The 14,252-nt window shown below is 36.9% G+C and overlaps 1 protein-coding gene across 1 annotated transcript in view; it reads left to right on the top strand.

The window, feature by feature from the left end:
- Positions 1–14,252, top strand: part of LRMDA (leucine rich melanocyte differentiation associated) — a 2,937,053-nt gene that overhangs the window by 613,251 nt on the left and 2,309,550 nt on the right. Inside the window, exon 3 of the mRNA XM_029609518.1 lies at positions 7,422–7,454. Within this exon, the coding sequence (XP_029465378.1) occupies positions 7,422–7,454 (33 nt within the window). The remainder of the gene's footprint in view (positions 1–7,421; positions 7,455–14,252) is intronic.

Here is a 14,252-nt window from a genome sequence, read left to right as displayed (position 1 = left end):
CTGATTGCACAGACGTCATCCAGGGGCGACTGGCTAGGGAACAAAAGCCAGCCCCCTGCGGCGCAGAAACTGAGGTGGAGGAGAGAAAGAGGACTAGCTCCATAATTTTCTGTTTCCTTACCAGTGCTGATGACAAGGAAGGGGAGAGGTGACAGCCCAGCCCCCAACGAGTTTTACCTCCTGTTCCAGCACTTCCTGATTGCACTGACATCATCCAGGGATGACTGGCTAGGGAACAAAAGCCAGCCCCCTGCGGCACATCGACGCTCCCGGCACATCGCTGAAGCCGCGCACGCCATAGGGGTGCGCGGCTTTGTTGGAGATTTGGGACATTTACTACTTTCCTTCAAAGTGCTGGAATTATTCTGTGGAAGTCAGAACTGTGAGTTATTAAGTCTTTATTTTGCTTTTCTCAACTCAACCTTCTCTCGAGAAGTAAGATCTTTAATTAAGATTGGGGAGAGGAGGTGAATAGGATCAGAGTTTTGTTTTTCCTGTTTTATATAAACATGGCTCATATAAAATGGAAGGCAAAGATTAGGGAGGTTGTAACTTCATCTCCCATTTCTGAGCCTTCACAACCTCAGATCCACGCCTTCTTTTCACCAGCATCTAACAATCAGCCAGTGAATAGGGCCATTGAAGATATGGGCCCAGAGCGGGTGTCCATTCTTCTGGCCGAAGTATCTCTTAGTCCTGGTGCCCCGAGTACTCCTCCTCGACCTTTACTAATTCCTTCTGATTTCTTAGAAATTACCCCTTCTAAAGTAGAGAAGGGAGAAGGAGACACGGCTAGGGAAGGGCTGCAACAATCCAGCAATCAAAAAGATAATTCTCTGCATTTAGTTAAACCTGCAGAGGTTACGATGGACTCTATCTGGTTGGCTATCAAAGCACTTGAGTTAGCTATAGTAAAATTAACTGAATCAACAGAAGCATTTAATCAACAATTCATTAATATTGAGGCTGTTATGACAAAGACGGAAGGGGAAAAGTATCAACTTGAAGAAAGAGTGAAAAAGATGGAAGGTTGTTACCAGAGATTTACTAAAACAGAAATACTCTATGATAAAAGGCTTGAAGCCACTGAGAATACTTTGAAATATCTAAATTTAAGAGTATTGAACTTTCCCAGACAGGATTTAATTTTACCGTTGGAAATGTTTAAAGAATATCTTACCTACATTTTACAGATGCCTCAATAATCTGTCCTTCCAATTTCAAAAATCTATTATATTTCATCAAAGGGGACTAAAGGTGCTTTGGATAATAAACCAGAAGAATCCCAAACAAACCTGACTGCAGTTTTAGAAACTACTGCAGAAACATTGATTTAAACTAGGGCAACTTTGCACATAACATTTGTTTTTGCATCTGACAGAGATATTGTAATCTGCTTTTATATGAGGAAAAGATCAGAGAAGTTCCTTGGGGCTCCAATTTGGATATATCCAGATCTTTATAGATCTACACAATTAAGAATGAGAACATTTCTATCCTTTAAAGCAGAAATTGAAAAATTGGGGGGAATGCTTTTAAAATTCCCATGTAAATGCGAGACAACACATCAAAATTAGAAATTCATTTTCTTTGAAGACACACAATTGAGATTGTTTTTGGATTCAATAGCCCTAGAGTCTCTAGCCTTGGAAACAGAGGCAAAATAATATAGAAAATGTATTAGGTGCCATTCTTATTTTTGATTGTTTATTTGATATTCAAATAGGTTACCTTTAACCACTTTGATTCTTTACTTCTCGAGGATTTCTTCTTAAATTTAATTTTCCTCAAATACAGATAATATATTGCACTTGATTTGTAATGTAAACTTTCTTTATCAGATTGCAAATATCTGTAAATTGTTCTTTCAATGTAATTTAAAAATGTATAAATTAAAAATTTAAAAAAAAAAAGATTTTGGTAACTGCTCTAGAAGGTTGGAGTATTTAGAAAACTACACTCGGCATTTAAATCTCCGATTTTGGAATTTCCCTAAGCTTACAGGTGAAAACTACCAAACTCTTAAAAAATATTTTTTGGAAATATTGTATTTGGAGGAGGGAAAAACTCCCTCTATAAACAAGTCATTTTTCCTACCAGTTATGAATAAAGGGAAAATCTCTCAAGCTCAAAGTCCTGATGCCATCTTAATTTCTGGAAGACTCTACCGCAGACGTTTATGATTGCTCAACTCTTCTTGTTTCTTTTATTTCAGAATATGAACTGAGTGAAGTAATGAAGAGATACTTTAAGAATATTTCTGTACCCTTTTATGGCCAGATAATTTGTATCTTTCCAGACTTTGCTCATGTTACCCAAGAATGAAGGCGTAGTTTTCTTACTTTTCACCCTCAGATTATATCATTGGGGTTTTCCTGTGTATTAAGGGATCCTTGCAAATGTATAATTTGTTCATTGAACGAATGCTTTGTATTTTTTTTCCAGAATAGCTTAAATTTTTTATTAACTCCAGGAGTATTGAATTCTTCTCCTGGATAAACTAGGTCTATTTAGATCCATGATATAAGGTAGCCAATTTCATGTTAAGCCTATTTTTTTGAATGTTTGATTCCTGTATCTCTCCCAATATTACATCCCCCGCACATAGAATTTCCTTATGGGAAAATGACTTATTGTTAATAAGATTTAATTTGTTGTAAAAATTATTTCTTTCTTTTATTCCTTTTTGAGAAGTCATTTTTTTTTTCTGAAGTAAGTTATTGTCTTGAATTGATGAAATAAATATAAAATTGAAAAAAATTATTTGTAGAGGAATGGAGAATAAAATAGAGAATATCATAATTTCTCTGTATGAATTCATGGTGAGATCACACCTTAAGTATTACACACAGTTCTGGTCACCCCAGCTTAGAAAAGATGTATCAGAGCTTGAAAAAGTACAGAGAAGGCGAATAAAATTGATAAAGTGAATTGAATAGTTCCCTTTTTTATAAGGGCTAAACAGGTTTGAACTCTTCAGCTTGAAAAAGAAGAGTAATAGGGCATATGATGGAAGTTTATAAAATCAATGCTTGTTCAAACTAGAAAATTTGTTACCAGAAGATGTAGTCAAGGTGGCTAGATTTACTGGATTTAAAATTTCTTTGAGCTGGTAGAATAGTGAGCAGTTGCAACAGTGCATTTCGAAACCTAGTCCACATTTTTATATAATTGTCTTTTTTTCCCTATATTATATGTAATCGTTTCGCAAGTCAGATATAGTTCCATGTGTTTTTCCTAGTTTGCGAAAGATGGCATTTCTTTCTGACTTAGTTCAAAAAGAACATCATTAATGAAGGCTGTGTTGCAGATTGTGATACCTCATAAACATATAGAGCCTCTCAGTGTTTGTCAGAGGGTGCTCATTTATAAAACAAAGTCACATTCAAAGCGTTAACCACAATGTATGGACAAGGTTATACGCTGTATGGACTTTCTTTGTTTATAATCACTGGTATCACCAATCATGTGAATTTTTACAATGCTTTTGCAATTTTTTTGAAAACTTTTTCAATTTAGTGAAATAAGATGGAAACTGATCACTTATCGTTGTATGCTAGCGTGCATGGGTGACAGCTTTTTTCGGAACACCGGCATGAACCCGACACGTCCGTGTTTCGTGGACTTCTTCAGGGGTTTAATTTTGCGGCGGTGTCTACAATAAAAATGACAGAGGTTAAACATGTGAACCACAGGTTAAACAAAAAGGTGCTTGAACCTACGTCATCCAATGTTAAAGGCATACATTGTTGAAAGCTTGTCCCATCATATAAGACTCTTTGTGCGTGATCACAGCTTGAAGCAGGATCCGCCATTACTTTACCGCACTTTATTTAAAGAGAAACCAAAGGGTTGTCTGCAGACCAATCGGAATAAGACCGGAAGTTACGTTAGAAAGCACAGGCTTGAGCAATGATGACCACTCAATGTTGTCATTAAGTCCTGCTGGGGCTTCTGTTGCCAGAGTGAAAATCCACCACTGTTCCCTGTAGTTAAGGTGATTCATGACGTCACCACCCCTCGAATTCATTTGCACCTGTTCTAAAGCAGTCCATTGTAATTGGTCAAATGTATGGGAATACTGAGAACAATGTTTGACAATTGGGGCTTCAATATTGGCTGTATTGATGCGACTTCGGTGTTCACGTAGTCTAACTTTTATTTGTCTTTTGGTGCGGCCCACATATAAAAGGGGGCATGGACATTGAATGAGATAAATTATCCGTGTGGATTCACATGTCGTAGTTGCATTTTTGTAATATTTTTTATGGGTAATAGGGTATTTTCATTCATGTCCTTCAATCGTAAGCTTACATACGTCACATTTGCCACATCTAGTATGTGTGCCATTAGTCACTATGGGTCTGCTATGAGACTGATGCGTGCACCACCTGGTCCTTGATGTTTCTACTGCGTTGATAAGAAATCAAAGGAGTTTCAATGAACAAAAGGGTGAAGTTGTAAAACATGCCAGTGTTTTCTGATGCTTTCAACAATCAAATAAGATTTATCTGTGTGTGGTAATACACAGATGCTGGCTGTCACCGATCCTTTAGTGCGATACGGTAGAAGGGATTCCCGGGGCGAATAGTATGCTCGTTTGTAAGCCCTGTATACAACTGAAAATGGATATCCCTGTTCAAAAAATCTTTTGGCCAAAATTTGTGCTTGAGTCTTGAAATCTTTGTTGGATGAACAGAGACGTCGTATTCTAAAGAATTGACTAACAGGGAGTCCGTTTTTGAATGCTCGTGGGAGGAAGCTATTGTAACGCAAAAGGTTGTTTCTTTCAATGTCTTTACGATATACAGTAGTGTTGAGAGTGGTGGCTTGCTTATTAATCATAATGTCCAAAAACAGAAGATTAGTCTTACTGGATTATAAAGTGAATTTTAAATCGGGATCCAAACTGTTTACCCAAGATAAAAAATGTTGTAATTCTGTTTCTTCCACTGTCCAAAAGAATAATAAGTCGTCAATGTACCGGATCCAAAAATTGATATGTGAGAACCAGGTTGAAGGGTTTATAAATGTACGTTCAAAACGATCCATGACTAGGTTGGCTATTGATGGGGCCACCGAGGACCCCATTGGTCTGTAAATAAAATTCACCATTAAATTGAAAATAATTATGTTGAAGAACAAGTTGTGCTATTTCAAAAATAAATTTAAATGGAATCCGACCACCTGTTTGCTTTTCTTTAAGACATTCTTCTACAATAGACAACGCTGTGGGTTGAGATACATTAGTATATAAGGATATTACATCCATAGTAACTAATATTGTATCAGATGACGAAATTTCAACTTCTTGTAATTTTTTCAAAACTTGAGTTGAATCTTTGACATAGGAACACATTTCTTTAAAAAAAGGTTGTAAAAAGGAATCCAAAAAAATAGCTAGCGGTTCCAGTAAGGATCCATTACTAGAGATTATGGGTCTGAGTTGGGGATTGTGTTTGGATTTATGGACTTTTGGTACCCCATATAACATGGGGTATCAACGCAGTAGAAACATCAAGGACCAGGTGGTGCACGCATCAGTCTCACATAGCAGACCCATAGTGACTAATGGCACACATACTAGATGTGGCAAATGTGACGTATGTAAGCTTACGATTGAAGGACATGAATAGAAACACCCTATTACCCATAAAAAATATTACAAAAATGCAACTACGACATGTGAATCCACACGGATAATTTATCTCATTCAATGTCCATGCCCCCTTTTATATGTGGGCCGCACCAAAAGACAAATAAAAGTTAGACTACGTGAACACCGAAGTCGCATCAATACAGCCAATATTGAAGCCCCAATTGTCAAACATTGTTCTCAGTATTCCCATACATTTGACCAATTACAATGGACTGTTTTAGAACAGGTGCAAATGAATTCGAGGGGTGGTGACGTCATGAATCACCTTAACTACAGGGAACAGTGGTGGATTTTCACTCTGGCAACAGAAGCCCCAGCAGGACTTAATGACAACATTGAGTGGTCATCATTGCTCTAGCCTGTGCTTTCTAACGTAACTTCCGGTCTTATTCCGATTGGTCTGCAGACAACCCTTTGGTTTCTCTTTAAATAAAGTGCGGTAAAGTAATGGCGGATCCTGCTTCTTCAAGCTGTGATCACGCACAAAGCGTCTTACGTGATGGGACAAGCTTTCAACAATGTATGCCTTTAACATTGGATGACGTAGGTTCAAGCACCTTTTTGTTTAACCTGTGGTTCACATGTTTAACCTCTATCATTTTTATTGTAGACACCGCTGCAAAATTAAACCCCTGAAGAAGTCCACGAAACACGGACGTGCCGGGTTCATGCCGGTGTTCCGAAAAAAGCTGTCACCCATGCACGCTAGCATACAACGATAAGTGATCAGTTTCCATCTTATTTTCACTAAATTGAAAAAGTTTTCAAAAAAATTGCAAAAGCATTGTAAAAATTCACATGATTGGTGATACCAGTGATTATAAACAAAGAAAGTCCATACAGCGTATAACCTTGTCCATACATTGTGGTTAATGCTTTGAACGTGACTTTGTTTTATAAATGAGCACCCTCTGACAAACACTGAGAGGCTCTATATGTTTATGAGGTATCACAATCTGCAACACAGCCTTCATTAATGATGTTCTTTTTGAACTAAGTATTATTATATAGACATTATTACACAGTTGATTTTTTGGTCTATTTCTTTCTGACTAGCATTATCACTATATAAATGAAAATGTTAATTGCTTTTGTAAGGCCCATTAAGATAGCAACACCTTCCAACAGAATTAACTTATACTGTATGTCCAGACTTTGCTTCTTCCAAATACCTTCCCTACCAAAATTATTTTAGTTTCTGACTCTCAATAAGCTGTGCACTAATGAGACTGGCTTACATTTGCACTTTAAAGACTATTTTCAAAAGCCATTTAGCTGGGTAAAAGGGCTGTTTAAAATTGCTCACCTTTTTCCTGGGTAAAAGTATGCGTGGGAAAACATCTTGCATACTTTTATCCATGTGAAAATTGGTTGGCTTAGAGATGTTAGGTCAGAGGATGCAACAATCTGCATAGTTTTCCATTTTCAAAGCTATGCATGTTATTTATCAGGGAGGAAGTAGCTCTAGCAGTGCTTTTTCTCTGGGCATTTTTCAAAGGGCAAGTGCATGCTTATTTTCACTTTTAGAATTGGTGCCAAGTCTGTGTATAAAAGTATCTGTGAACTTTGCAACTAACTTCCTAGTTTTGAAAATAACTCCCATTATGCATATATCATTGTTCCATAATTTCATTTTCACAACTCTCTCACATATGGTATTATGATGCGTATACCAATTTAAATCGCATCTCAATTAAATTTGCATTGTCATTTGATGCCTGCTCGAAGTAGCTTAATATGTTTTTTTCTCTGTTTTCCCTAGCTCTTCTGACCACTCCGTTCTCAATTTTTCCAGGTAAGACTCTATTTATTCTTGTCTACACATCAAATATCAATTTGAAATGTCAGTTTGCAAGATGTAATGTTCCAAAAATAGTCTTCAAATTCAGTCATTTGAAAGGCTTCTTTATTTTGTGATTTAGTAGAGTTGAAATAATGCCTTCCTTGTACAAAAATAAATAAATAAATGAAAAGGTTTGCCAGATCCCATTTTTCTTTCATAGTCTCAAAGGACATAAAATTGTCAGTACATGGTTGCACTAATAAACGCAAATTTTTTACAACCTTATTACTAATGTTGGAAATGCACATTACTCTAATCCCAGGGAAACATCTACCTTGTCCACAACACAATAAATGCTGATTTCCACTGTTCCCTCTAAGCTGAGCACATGAGCAATTACTCATACATTGTGGAGTGTCGCTCATAAGTTTTATATGGTTGCTCACATACATTTTTCTTTCTGCTGTATATAGAAATACAACACTAATACTGGTGCTCAAAAATTGTTGGTTTAAAAAAATTGTTGCTCACATGAAAAAAATTTGCATACACCTAGTCACCTAGGGAACATTGCTGAGATCTTCATCTCTCTTTGACAGTATTTTCTCTTCTGTCTCCAAGCTGTTTAAACAGGTTTAATAGGGTGTTCTTTAAATTTTGATGGCATTTTACTATCTTTCATATGTACTACATATATAGGTAGACATGCTACCTATATATGGTCTCAAATTTAAAAGAGCAAGCCTCCCTTTTTCTTTGCTTTTCTTGTTAATATATTATAACTTATCTTTTGCCTTTTAGCATTACAGCTTAACTTATTGACCATTGTTTTGAATCATAGGACATGTTTTGCCATTGTCCATTCTGGAATTGTCTGTATTAGGTAGAGAATTTGGGATAATGCTATCATTTTAACTAATGCATATTTTCCCAGGAGAGAGAGGCCAGTCTGTCCAGTGTTCCAGTAAATATATGCTGTTTTTCAATATCATGGTAATATTTAGTTTAGAAGGATTTTTTGATATGCCTTGGTATTGGATTCCTAGATATTTGAGCTTGTTTATTGATTATTTTAGTTGAAACTCGTGGTTCCACCTTATTGGCAAAGTTCCTTCCAGTTTTAGTTTGTTTTTTCTGACCATGGTGTGCTTATGAAGAGAAGGTTGTTTACATTTAATTGCTGAGTATAATAAATTATCTCAGTGAGATGGTAAAACAGTCAAAAATAATGATACAGCATTTACTTTTATGTTAAATGGAATCACAGTCTTGTAATAGGTCATGCAGAAGAAAATGGTGTCATCTGAAAATACAGGACATGTTTATATTTGAGGAAGTTGATCATTCACTTTAAATTCCTCAGACAAATAGGAGAAAGAACACCTCCTGTTAATTGTAACAGTGGTAACATTTGGAGTCAATGACATTCTACAAACCACATGACCTCAGTTTTACCATTTAATTCAGATTGGAGATACAGATGCCAGAGATCCCATTTAACACATGTTTAAGGAAGCATGAGAATATGGACAATTGTTAGCTGAACAACATTTAGCATTTATTAGGGATGTGGTTTTGATTTGAAGCAACATGAAAGCACTACCAGCATATACTGTTTGGTCTCATTTACAATTTTTTTTCATGTCATTTCCAGTGTGTACTAAACCATTTAATGTGAATAGAATATAATTTTTATAAGTCCACAAACAAGAGTCTGCTTATACACTGTAATACAGATTTTACTGAGTTTTTCAAAGGAAACATACACATAAATTCATTTTGAAAACACTTGGGTAATGGGCAACTGCGCACATTACTTTATGCAAATTTATACCTGCACTTTGGAGGACATAACTTATGCATAATAACTAAAATGGATACTTGTAGCAATAAAAAGTATACATATAAGTTCAAACTTTGCCCCCCACTCCCCTGACATGCATTTCTGCAGTTGTGTTTGTACTTTTATGCACACAGTGTCACGGGCTATTTTAGTATAACCATTTATGTGTATAAAACGTGGTTAAGAGCTTTATAAATAACTCCCTCAATGATTTAGCATGCACTAAACCATTTAATGTGCATTAAATAATTTTAGTGCATACTATAATGCATAAGTGTTAAGAAACGAAAAACAAAATTGTTGCTGCACACCCCTAGTTGTTATAAAGGTGTAAAGCAAGGAGAAACTGGACTCTAAAAGATTCTTATTGGCCTATATCCTTATGAAACTGAGATTTTAAAATATTGAGGCCAATATTCAGAAAAGTGGATAATGGATAACTTATCCAGCTAATGTTATACAGATAAGCTGTTAAGGATATTTAACATGATAAATGTCCCACTAAATATATATGAATAAAGGTATTCAGTTACCTTTGTCTGGATTTATTTATTTATTTATTTATTTTTAATTTTTATATACCGGAATTCCTGTATGCAATACAAATCAATCCGGTTTACAAGTAACGAAAAGGTTGCCCTGGTCTGGGAGGTTAGACCGGGGTTTTTTACATAGAACATTGAACAGTAACAATCAACCATCGAACATTATTACATTATTACAAGGAACATTGGATAACTTTAAACCAAACAGACTATGGCTTAGATTTATCAAACTGCACTAAATATTGCATGCAATAGGAAAAGGGGCATGTTTTGTGGTAATAGCCTATTTATCGCAATGTGTGTTATGTTAACACTTCGCATAGGTATTACCACAAAGTGCGTTAACTTTTCACACTTTGCGGTAATACTACACTTTGAGAGAGAGAATATGAATATGAGCCCTCCCTCCTGGAAAAATGCTGGAGGTCAGGAGTCCCACAGCCCCCACTTACCCAGTCCAGTGGGGATCCACCTGCTCAGACTAGGCTGAAGCCTTGGACTTGCATAGGCCAAGCCCATGATACATTGCAGGTTTGGATGCTCCTCTTCTTTCTTTTTCCTGAAGCATAATGATGGCATCTTCTGGGATGAATGTGCCAGAGTTAATTGACTCCAGTGCAACCCCATCAGATGCCATCATTGTGCTTCTGGAAGAAGAAAGAAGAGGCCATGTGAATAGGAGCTTCCAGGCCTGGGCTCTATGGCCTAGGCCTGACCTAGGCCTCCTGACCGAGGCCCCAGCATCGGGCCTGCATCCTGGCATCAGGACCCAGCTTCCAGTTTGGATCATGGCTTCTGGGTCAGGTTGCAGCATTGGGCCTGGGCCCCTGCCTATACTGAGAACCTGGCCTCTGGGTTGGGTCATGGTGTTAGGCCTGGATCCTGGAGGAGGCCTCTGCATTGGGACCTGGCCTTCGGGTTGGGTCGCGGTGTTGGGCTTGGTTCCGGAACAAGACCCTGGCATCAGGAACCGGCTTCCAGGACACAGCGTGGTGTTGGGCCTGATCAAGTAAGGTTTAATTTGGTTTTTGTGGGGTTTTTTTTTATTTTGGCAGTCTTGGCTGAGGCCCCATCTTGGGCTTCTGCTGAGACCCCAGCATCACACTCGGGCCTATGCCACGGTCCTTGCTTTGTGTCTCGGCCTATGCCATAGTGCGACGCCAACATCTTGGCCTAGGACTGAAGCGAGGGCCTCACCTAGGGCTATGCGGTGGCCTCTGCTTAGGACCTCAGCCTATGTTGTAAGCGAGGCCCTGGCTTTGGGCCTAGGCCTAGGCCCAATGCATTTGTTTAAAATAAAAGAAGCAAATAAGTTTTGTTTCATTGAGGGGGCGCCGTGAAATGAATTAGTCTTATTCGTCCTATTTTGTACTTTCTTTTAAACAATATATATCCCTACCTTATAGTCCAGCAATTAGGAGAGTATACATAAGAATATAAGACTTAAAACATAGTATTATGTTTGTCAAGTGAGTGATTGATTATTTTTATTATTCTGTATTAATTTTGTATGATCTGTGATTGTTGTCCACCTTGAACAGCATGTCTGGTAATAAAAGTAGATTATAAATTCCTGTAAATAAATAGTCTTCAGTGCTAGCTAATAGATTAAAACAGGAAGTACATATTCAGTAGGCTGCATAGTAGATAAATTATCCTGCTAATTTAGCTGGCTATATGGCTGATTAATCAAAATTTCCTATAGCCAGTTGGGTTTTCAGAATACTTAGAATGAATATGCATAAGATAAATGTACATACCATGAAGATTCAGTATATGTAAATTTATGCCATACATATATTGATTATGGATATCCTGAAAACCAGATTGGCTGTGGGGTCTCCAGGACAGGTTTAGAAGCCCTGGTCTAAATGGCTTTTGAATATGAACCTCTGTCTAGATGATTCCCTGTTTAATAAATATGGATCAGTCTGGCTTTGTGAAGGTTTGTAGTTTACCAGGGATCCAAACCGATCAAAATAGAAATATTTTTTATGCCATTGTGTCTGGTAGGGTAAATGCAATCCTTCAGTTTAATCTGCATAAAATAGGGCCCAGACCTCTAATTTTGAGGTCTATTCATGTGTTTGGTTATAATCTAAACTTCTATAGCAGTATAACTGCCTCTTCTTGCTTAGCGTTCATTCTTCTTTAATGTAAAATGACTCATTTGCTTAGTCCATTTAGTAAAGAATATTTTAAAACATGTTTAGTTGTTGGCTTTGGCTGTGAAATTTGCATTATAATAATGCTGTTATTTTCCCTTTTATAGATTTGCATTCAGCTCGAAAGCCAATTAATACCATTGAAATGTACTAATTACAACATATACCAGTTACTAAAAAGTTGGATTCATTTCATTCAGTGCAATACAGAAGTTAAGAGCATAGACCTATGAGCTTAGGGAATCCATTTTAATTTCTTGCATTACATCACTTACTGTGTGACTTTGAAGAAATCACTGAATCTTTCTGTACTTGGATTGAAATTGTAAGTCCTCTATTGCAGAACCCTCAAATCCTATGAATTATCTTGTATAGTATGATATCATATATGCTGATGTTGCTATGCAAATAAATATTAATATTAATTAGGAAATGTATTAAAAATGAGTTTAAATAAAATGAATTATGCTGTTTCACTTTGCAGAGTACTACCAAAGTATTAAGGACACAAGAAAGGGTGAAACACGTGTACAAAATACAATTAAATTATATTTAAACATAAATATATATATATATATCTTTATCTGTCTGTCTATCTCTCTCTCTCTCCCTAGCTTGATAGCACCCAGATAGTGTATCAAGCTAGGGTGAAAGTACATTGTAGAAATCTCACCTTTGTGTATCTTTCCTCACTCCAAATCACATCAAATCTTCACTGATGATTACTGTGCTGTTCGCACGTCTGAAGGTGCATGTAAAACTGTCCCCAAACCCTAGACCACCACCAAAACCTCACCTCGAGTTTCTAGATGACCATCCTATAGTGGTATAAATAGTTGACTAATATGAGAGCCTTATAAAGTGTCTCTCTCTCCATCTCTCTCTTCCCCCTTCCAGAGCAGCCCAAAACTTTACAAGATGTGAAGTGAAAATATTGCAGGTTTGCTAAATTTAACATGCGTTGCGGCAACTCAAAAATTACCCTACCATGCCCCCTTTTTATCGTGGGCATTATTCATGCAAAATTTATAGCAAAATTAATCTAGGGGCAAGGCTCTTAAATTTAGGAAATCAGCCTGCTTTCAGTAATGACATATTCACTAGCATTGGTGATACTGCAACAAAAAAAAAAGGCTCCAGTCAAATTCAATATTGTATTTATCAAAGTGAAGTTTTATACCAATGTTTTATGTAATATCTTTTCCATAGGTCTATTGTCCTGTATGTTTCACATAAACATTTTGATCTGATGTTTATTTAGCTGCAAACACGGGTCTAAAAATGTATCACATTTTTGATAGCACTAATTCATTAATATGAACAGAACAGATGTTGCCAACATTATGACTATAGTTTTAACAGCTGGAAGAAAGAATAATGCCTGATTTTATTATTAACATTTTAAAATTCAACATCTAGCACAATGTAATTTGAAACAATGCTGACTGGCATAACATAAAAAAATTATATGAAATTTTGACAACTTTATTTTTTAAGAAATGTAATAACAGTGGTGGTTTAAATGGGGAAATGCAGACATAATAATGAATGACACATATGCTGCATAGCAATTGCTTAAAATTGTTCCTTTGTTCTTACATTAGCATTTAATCTGAGAAACATATACCATTTATTCTTTGTGGTTTCATACTTGGACTTCAGCAGTCTAAAATGATCAAATCTCACTACCAAATTTTATGGTTGGAGAGAGATTAAATTTAACACTGAGAACTTTTATCAGAGTTTTTAAAATGGAAAATAGTAGACCTGGTTAGTGTTAAGGTCTGAGATACCAGTTAATATCCAATAGATATTTGTTCAATCTTTGCTACTGGTTGTTATGTACTGTGTGTCTTGAACTAACAGTGGGCCCTTGGGTCGTGGCGAGTGAAAACTCCGCCCACAGGGAAGGAGCCCTGTGGGCCCTTACCACAACAGGCAAGGTCTCAGCAGTGATGGACAACAGAGGAAACAACTTTATTATACAGCCAATGGTGATCCGAGGAGCGGATTGATAGAGTCAGTCCCGAGAGAGTGACCTGCAGCTGGTCGGTCCGAGTAGTAATCCTCAGCAAGGAGTAGTCCAGTGAATACCTTCTCTAGGCGTAGCTTGTGCTGGCAATTCTGGTAGTGGTCCGCTGCGTGGGGTAGGCCAGAAGCCGATGAGAAGTTGCACAAGACTGGAATGATCCGGTAGTGGCCTGCAAGCGGGGTAACCCGAGAATCTGTGCCACAAAGGTAGAAGAGCAGGTTCTGT

The sequence above is a fragment of the Rhinatrema bivittatum genome, chromosome 7 (genome assembly GCF_901001135.1).
Source record: "Rhinatrema bivittatum chromosome 7, aRhiBiv1.1, whole genome shotgun sequence".
Lineage (NCBI taxonomy): Eukaryota > Metazoa > Chordata > Amphibia > Gymnophiona > Rhinatrematidae > Rhinatrema > Rhinatrema bivittatum.
This window is presented reverse-complemented; position numbering and strand designations above follow the sequence as displayed.